The 7,816-nt window shown below is 39.0% G+C and overlaps 2 protein-coding genes across 5 annotated transcripts; both read right to left on the minus strand.

Moving 5' to 3' along the window:
* Window positions 1-253: 253 nt before the first annotated feature.
* Window positions 254-1,983, minus strand: LOC133032333 (uncharacterized). The gene is made up of 2 exons (XM_061106244.1): window positions 460-1,983; window positions 254-349 (listed from the first exon to the last, which is right to left on the minus strand). Exons 1-2 carry the CDS (start codon window positions 1,981-1,983, stop codon window positions 254-256), a joined length of 1,620 nt encoding a protein of 539 aa, XP_060962227.1.
* A 2,162-nt stretch (window positions 1,984-4,145) lies between these two features.
* On the minus strand, window positions 4,146-6,312 carry LOC115723488 (bZIP transcription factor 27). Of its 4 annotated transcripts, XM_061106462.1 has the most exons (4): window positions 5,753-6,312; window positions 5,550-5,618; window positions 5,320-5,434; window positions 4,146-4,573 (listed from the first exon to the last, which is right to left on the minus strand). In XM_061106462.1, the coding sequence occupies exons 1-3, from the start codon at window positions 6,185-6,187 to the stop codon at window positions 5,345-5,347; spliced, it is 594 nt and encodes a 197-aa protein (XP_060962445.1). In that variant the 5' UTR covers window positions 6,188-6,312; the 3' UTR covers window positions 4,146-4,573; window positions 5,320-5,344. The 4 variants fall into 4 exon arrangements, with proteins under 4 accessions (XP_060962445.1, XP_030508845.1, XP_060962446.1 ...); XM_030652985.2 differs by lacking the exon at window positions 4,146-4,573 and having other exon boundaries at window positions 4,723-5,434; window positions 5,753-6,311; XM_061106463.1 differs by lacking the exon at window positions 4,146-4,573 and having other exon boundaries at window positions 4,723-5,465; window positions 5,753-6,311.
* Between the last annotated feature and the right edge of the window lie 1,504 nt (window positions 6,313-7,816).

The raw sequence follows: 7,816 nt of genomic DNA on the forward strand, positions 1-7,816 counted from the left end.
ACACAAGAGGAAGAGATAAGGGGAAAGGGGATCGCCCTGGCGAATACCTCTGGTAGGAATTACATTACCAACTACTTTGCCGTTAAGATTAAATTGAAACGAGGCCGTGGAAATACAGGCAAAGATTAGATGGATGAAACGGGGGGGAAATTGGAATTTCCGAAGAATGGCGACAATAAAAGGCCACTCAACTCTGTCAAAAGCTTTGGCCATATCGAGTTTAACAGCCATCCAACCCGTTTTCCCTTTTGATTTAAGCTTTATGGAGTGCGCGACCTCCTGGGCTATGATGATGTTGTCCGAAATAAGTCTGCCAGGGAGGAAAGCGCTCTGGTTGGGAGAGATCAAGCTGCTGAGGACAAGTTTAAGCCTATTAGCTATTGCTTTCGAAATAATCTTATAAGCTATATTGCAAAGGCTAATAGGACGATACTCAGAGATGGAAGTGGGTTGCTTGACTTTAGGGATTAAAGTAATGAGAGTGGTGTTCAGGGGAGCCACATCACCAATTCCATTGAGAAAACTTGAGGCCGCTTTAAGGACGTCAATTTTAACTGTTGACCAGTTAGCTTTGTAAAAATTAGAATTGAAACCATCCGGGCCAGGGGCTTTGTCCAGGGGAAGTTGCGAAAAAGCTTTTTCGATCTCATCCATGGAAAATTCTTCATTCAGGAGAGATTTTTCCGTATCAGATAAAAAACAAGAGATGCCTTCCAGGGCTTTTTGCATATCCTCTTCAACAGGCTGGGAGGAAGAGAAGAGTTGGGCAAAATGAGATTCGATCTCCCGAGTAATATCCTCCTCATTAGAAAGAACACCACCATTTGGTAAGTGGAGCTTGTGGATAGAGTTGATCTTTTTCCTATGGGATGCAAATCTGTGAAAAAATTTTGTGTTCTTATCCCCCTGAGCCAGCCAATGAGTCCTTGCTCGTTGCTTCCAGTAAGTTTCCTCCTTGTACAGGAGGGTTTCGAGATTGGCTTGAAGATCTTTGATTTTTGCTATGGTGCTGTCATCCCACACAGGAGAGGAGCGGGCCCTTTCCAACTCTTTCTCAATCTTAGAAATGTGCTTTTTGAAATTGAAATCTTTCTTATGGTTCCAGTTGCTAAGGCTCGTAGCACATCTGTCGAGAGAAGTAACCAGATTGGGGATCGCGTCATTATGGGCCGAGCAGCCAGTCCAGGATTTATCGAAAGCCAGGCTCCAGTTCGGGTCCTTTAACCAAGCATTTTCGAAGAAAAAGCGTTTTCTTGTATCCTTTTGCTGGGAGCCCGGGGCGGGAGCGGTATCTAACTCCAAAGCTCGATGATCAGAGCCAAAGAAACCCAAATGAGAGAGAGCGGCCTCAGGGAAGATATTGGTCCAAGCACTATTGATGATTCCCCAATCTAATCGTTCTTGGATGTTTCTAGGGGCAGCCACATTGTTATTCCAAGTGAGTAAGGGCCCTGTTGGCTCGAGGGGGGAGAGATTAAAAGAGTCCAAAAGGTTTCTGAAGTCAGCCGAGGGACCCCTATCGGGATTACCGCCTTGTTTGTCATGCGAGAAAAGGAAAGCGTTAAAATCCCCTATGATGAGCCAAGGGATATTTGGGTTATCCCTACCAATTCTTTTCAAAAGTTGCCAGGTGTGAGGTCTTTGAGAGACCGTAGGAGCACCATAGAAACAAGTGAGGTGAAAAGAGACATTAGTAATAGCACACGACACATAACAATCAAAATGACTAATAGATTGGGAACGCAAAGTAACAGTTACATCATTAGTCCATAACAAAAGCAAGCCCCCACTTCTACCTACCCTAGGAATTTCTAAACCCGAATCAAAATGGAGCTTGATCTTAACATGATTGATAGCATTTTTAACAAGCCGAGATTCCATTACAAATAACAAACTAGGATTACAAGAGGACACTAAGCGGGAGAGGTTACGGAATGCACGATCACTCCCAAGACCACGTGCATTCCAGCTCACAAGCTTCATGGCGGCGGGCAGGCCTGCTCAGAGGCAAGGCCTGCACTTCCAGAAGAGGCTTCAGTGCCCGGAGGGTTGCTCGAGCGGGATCGCTTGATTTGGTGACGGAGCTCTCCATGGACCATTTCCATTTGCCTTTTGAATTTGTCCTTGGAGTCGGGCTTGTTTCTTTTCCTCGAAGCCTTTGAGCCCATGGGAGATGCCACACCCGGCTGGTAGGTGAGGTTCATGGCTTCAAGTCTTTTGCTGGTGTCCAGGAGAGGGAGATTTTCAGGTAAAGGCACTTGACAGTATTTGGAGCTGGTGGAATGTGAGCTACTGGAATTCTGGGGGGTGGTAGTTTGACTTGGGTTGGAAACGGGAGAGGCTTTTTGAACACTCGTGTTACTCATAGTGGCATTGAGCAGGGCAGTGTATGAAGGGGTGATTGTCTCAGGTGGAGGGTTGGGGTTAATAGTAGTGGTATGGGGCTCAGTTTGGGTCATTGGAGGGTGTTCTTGAGTGTATGTCGAAGGGCCCGACTTGTATAAACCAACTTGTTGGGTTTGGTCATGGGGGGGGAAAAGATTTTGGGAGCCATATGTGGGAAATGGTGGGGTGTTGTCGGGAGGGGCTACACACATAGCACTAGCCGGGTTGGAAGTCATAAAGGAAGCCACCGGGGGATTGGCGAAATTGAGCTGTTCAGGAGACAACAAAGCGTTAGTGGTAACCTTAACTTTACCCATGATGGTTTTGATGTCATACCTTAGCTCCGGGGGAAATGGGGCTTCGTCACAAGCTTTCATATAATCCATGCACCCTTTGTTGTAACTGTGTCCCATCCGGCCACAGAAAAAACAAATATCGGGGAGGTTCTCATATTTTAACTCAAGCCAGACAACCTTGTTTATCCCCGTGAAATGGACTGGAATGCCTCTAGGGAGAGGCCGAGAGACGTCAAACATAACCCGAAGGCGAAAGTAGGGCCCCCAAGTTTCACGAAAAGATGGCCGGTAGATTTCAAGGAGATGGCCGAGAGAGGAAGAAGCCAGGACGGCTAACTCTTCAGAACGTTTGAGGAAAGGGGTGTTGAACACTTGCACCCACAGCGGTATTTTAAGAAGACTATCACCATTGAGAACATCCAAAGAGTTTGGAATGTCCATTAGGATAGCTTGATTAAGATAGGTCCAAGGTTGTTGGAGCAAAACCCGGCGCCTATCCCCATCACAACCAAACTCAACCAAAAAGAGACCATTGGAGCGGTCCGTAATGGTCACGGGACTACGAGAGATGTGGTTCCAATCCCTAGTCATTTTCTCCATGAAATTCCTACGGTTAAATGATTTAACCGTATGCACTTTGAGAACTAGGTAGGGGAACGGGCTGGACTTCGTTCTCAGGAACATTGAGAGGGGAGGGATCATGGAGTGTTTGGATGGTACACTCAGTATCTGTGAGATTAAGGGCAATGGAAAGGGAGTTTGTTAAGTCATCCATTAAATGGACTGGATGTTTAAACTGAGAATGCAGAGAAAGCAAAGATGACAAAAAAAGTGGAGAAAGAACAACAGTACAAGTCCTAGTAAATCGACACCACAGAGAAAACAGAGCTAATATCTTTTCAGTTTGCACTAGGACGTAGACAGAAGAGAATGTGTGATATTTGTAATAAAGACTCTTGTAGAAAATATAAACTAAGTGAGATTGATTAAGAGAAGACACAGAAGACCAAAAGAAACAATAGTTGTTCGACACTAGTTTTTCAGAGGGGGAATGTTTGTTTTGAAAAAGGAATGAGGCATTACGGGCGAAACAAAGCCTGAGGAGGTGAGAAGTGGAGATAACAGAAATTAAAAAATACAAAAAAAACAGCAGACTGGAAAACTGAGAGTGGTGTGTACTCGGGGTGACAGAACCGTGAGGTTGAAACAAGTTTTTAAAGTGTTTGGGACATAGATGCTGCGTATTAATGGTGATAAAGGCTAAATGGGAAACTGGAAGGTACTTACGGGGAATGTTTGGACTGAGAGTGCAAGAGTACCATCTCGGTTTGGCTTTAAATAGAAAATTCTTCAGGAAACTAAGCCAAACCGATTTGGTAATTGTCACTTCACGAGCATTAATATTAGAAGAGAGATGCTGCACAAAAGATACGTAATTTGTACTGGGCAGATTACACATACAGATAGAAATTAATGCACCTATTAATTCCAATTCGACAAAGAGGATTAAACCTCTTCTAGGGATACATATGAATTGATACTTATTGCAGAGAAACCCATTCAAAACAAAAAAGTCGTATTGTAATTTAATAGGGATGCCAAATTTATACCTAAATTGTTCAGTGAAGAGTTTTTTCCTCTGCACCGATTTGACAAGGAACAGGGTAGATTGGAAGAGAAATTGAATACCTGTAAGAGATTTATTAATCTCCGTACGAGTCGACGATCTGGGAAGGAGGCCGGAATAAATGTTGATTCGACGGGGGTGGTTGGGTCGAGATCGGCTGGTGCAGCTCGAGTGGCTCGGATGAGATGAGCTGCTCTGAGATTCGCTTGAGAGGGAATCGGAGCCACCTAAATCGACGGATACGGGGCTTTGCAATGGTTTCACGCTGTGGAAACGAACAGAGGAGAGGTGTGAACGCTCTGGATGCAATGAAAAAGCCATGTTCATACTGTGCGAGGGGAGAGAGAAAGCAGAGCAGAAGAAGAGTCGGGAAAGAAAATTGAGTCCAACCACATCAAAATATGTATTAACTTATTTTTCTGAAAAAACTATGTATTAATTAAAGTTTCAAAGATAGACAAACCACAAAGAGATAATGTTAATAATTAGAGCAGAGAATGAGGCGTACATTTTAAACAAACAATATTCACATCATCAATACATCTGATCTCCTACTACTCTTTACAAGATTTAATTTTTATATAAGTTAAACAAAGTAGGAATATTGTTCTCTCTCTCTCTCTGTCAGTTAATATATATTTATATAGATATATATTAACCTTTCAACCCTACCACATATAGCCCTTCCATTGGCCACAAAAAAGTGATTCTGAGGAAAGTGACAAGTAAGTGATGCACAGCCACTTGCTCAGAAGTGATTAAGCAAAAGCAAAGTAACTTTGGCAAATTTTCTCTGACCAGTAGCTCCCCAACTTGTTTAGTCTTTCTGAGAAAATCTCGTTAATCTAAAACCCCAATTCGAAAATCCCAAAAATAGAAAAGGCTTAAGGATCGACCAGTCATTTTTTTTTTCTCTTTTTCTTTTTCCTTATCACAAAAATCATATATATGATATATATATATATATATATCTAGGCCACCAAAAAAGAGTAAGTATTCCTTCTTACTTACTTCCTTCCATTCATTCATTCATTTCTCAAAATGGAGCTGTCAAGGTTCTATACAGACTCGTACGTTTTTTTGGGCATTGATGAACAGAAGGCTCTTTCTTTTTCGAGCTATTGATCTGCAGATATATACTATATATGATAAAAAATCTAAACAATTTGATTGACCCAGATGATAATATAACACCAAAAATACAAGAAAGCAATCTCGAGTGATTTGATGATCGTTATTACCTGTTTATGAAGCAGAGCATTCTCTTTCTTTAGATTAGCAAGTTTAATCTCCAACTCTTTAGTATAAGCCTGCAAAACCAAAACCAAAACCAAAAACAGAAACAAAAGGGGTTTTGTTGGTGTTATAACCCTTTTAATCTAAAGTTGTTTTTTTTTTTTAGATGAAAACGATAAGGCAGAGAAAAGAACAAAGAAGGGTTTGCCTCTTTTCTAGCCCTGGCTCGATCAGCTGAGTCTCTATTCTTCATCAGCCTCAAAAATCGTTTTTCGGGTGATTCGACACTCTTCTTTGTTGCCCTTTTCTTTATCAGTTGAACAGAAGAATTAGAAGTGGAATCCCGCTTTTGTTGAGGAGGTTTTGAATTAACCAGAGCTCGAGTCTCGAGGAAGTGGAAGCCAAAATCAGGTGGGTCAGAATTCAAGCTGAAGGAAGAGAGTGATGGGTGTTGGGGATGATGAGAGAGAGAAATGTCATGGATGGTTGATGATGATGATGATGGTGATGATGTAGGGTTGGAAAGGAGAGGAATGGGGAGGAAGTCTTGGAGAATAGTAGGTGGGAAGGGTTGATCGGAGGAGTTAGTTTCAGGGAGGGCAGAGAGGGTTATGTCTTTCCACACTTCTTCTTCCATGGCCATGGGAAGGAGGATTGAATTTGAGAAAGAAGTGAAGAAGAGTGGAGAGACCCTTTTATTTTTTATGATGTTGACAATGTTGTGTCTCCACCTGGCAAAACAAAAGAAAACTTGTTTGGCATAAATAATGGAAAAAATACACTGACATATTTTTATTACAAAATGGAAAATTATTTGACTTTACCGAATACACATGAAATAAATATAAATATAAATATTATTCTTCCTATTTCCTTTTTTTTTTTTGTTTGAATTATGTAAGGTAAATAAGAGTTTATTCCTCCAACCAGATGAGAGCGTTCCTAAAGATGAATTAAAATAGCCCAATTTTTAAATTATAGAAAATAAAAATTACAAAATTAAACTTTCAACAAGTGAGGTAAACTTTCCTAAAAAAAAAAAAAAACAAGTGAGGTAAACCTTAACTATTTTACATATTTTTTAACTTAATGAATAGTGTTTAGCTAAATGTAGAGATAACTATTCATTGAGCTAAACATATTTTAATATTATTTTCTTTAACTTTTTGTATATATGTGTGTAATATTATATGAATTATTAATATAAAATATATTAAAAATATAATATTTAAATGATATATATAGAAAAAAAAAATAGAGAAGTTGATGTATGATATAATGTAAAAGTTTGAGGTAAAATAGATAAAGTGGAGTTTTTGTTATGTATTTTAAAGAATAGAGTAGAGAAGCTGTTGAGAGTGCTATCTTACAACAATTCTTTATAATAGAGGTTTTCTAAATTTTTTAACTAAATGTAATAAAAAAAAACTTCCATCAACTCCTTTCAATCGTGTGAGAATTGTTAAAAAGTACCACTAGTATCTAACATCTTCCTCGCTGTCATATTGCTATGAGTGCAATTAAGTATCGAATCTCATATAACTTAAAAAAATAACTTTTAGAGAATACTACTAACTAATCGTGGGACGCCACTTATAGAAGGTCTTAGTAATGCTAATCATAAGAATTGCTAAAAGACACCACTAGTGCTTAGAACCATCATCGGTGTCATACCGCTATTACTGTAATTAAATATTGAGTCCTATATAACTTTAAAAAAAATAGTTTTTAAGAAATATCGCTAACCAACCGTGGGATGTTGCCTATAGAATGTGCTAGGCACCACTGGAGCTCCATAGCAATACTCTTAAATCATATATGTATAATAGAGATGCACTCAAACCAATGCAACTTACTTTACATATAGATAATGAATAGTGCATTCTCTAAACTTATTTTAATAATATATAAGTAATATTTTATTTATGTATATTGTATATATCTTAAAAAATTATTATTTTAATAGTGTAGAAACTAAAATTAATATTAATTTAAAAGTTTTTGGCGGCTAAATTCTCTCAACTATTGTTTCACTTGCATTTAACTCTCCTAGTTCAAATTTTGGCGGTAAAACCGTCTAAACTACTGAACCAGTAGCAAAGTTAAGGCGTCATCTGTTTAACTGTCACCATGAACTGTTTATATGCATACTCTTATACACATGATACGTTTATATTAGTATACCGAATATTATTATTTAAAAATTATTTTCAAAATTCATTTAAAATTAAATAAAATTATAAAAATATAAAAAATAAAATATTTAAAAATA

This window comes from Cannabis sativa, chromosome X (assembly GCF_029168945.1).
Source record: "Cannabis sativa cultivar Pink pepper isolate KNU-18-1 chromosome X, ASM2916894v1, whole genome shotgun sequence".
NCBI lineage: Eukaryota > Viridiplantae > Streptophyta > Magnoliopsida > Rosales > Cannabaceae > Cannabis > Cannabis sativa.

Bases quoted from the DNA above. Each gene is read 5' to 3' on its own strand.
- LOC133032333 (XM_061106244.1), bottom strand. From the start codon at position 1,983: ATGAAGCTTGTGAGCTGGAATGCACGTGGTCTTGGGAGTGATCGTGCA. The intron at 350-459 runs GTCAAGCAACCC...TGTCCTCAGCAG, and splicing joins TCATTACTTTAATCCCTAAA to CTTGATCTCTCCCAACCAGA.
- LOC115723488 (XM_061106462.1), bottom strand. From the start codon at position 6,187: ATGGCCATGGAAGAAGAAGTGTGGAAAGACATAACCCTCTCTGCCCTC. The intron at 5,619-5,752 runs GCAAACCCTTCT...TTGGTTTTGCAG, and splicing joins GAGCCAGGGCTAGAAAAGAG to GCTTATACTAAAGAGTTGGA. The intron at 5,435-5,549 runs GTAATAACGATC...ATATATCTGCAG, and splicing joins ATGCTCTGCTTCATAAACAG to ATCAATAGCTCGAAAAAGAA.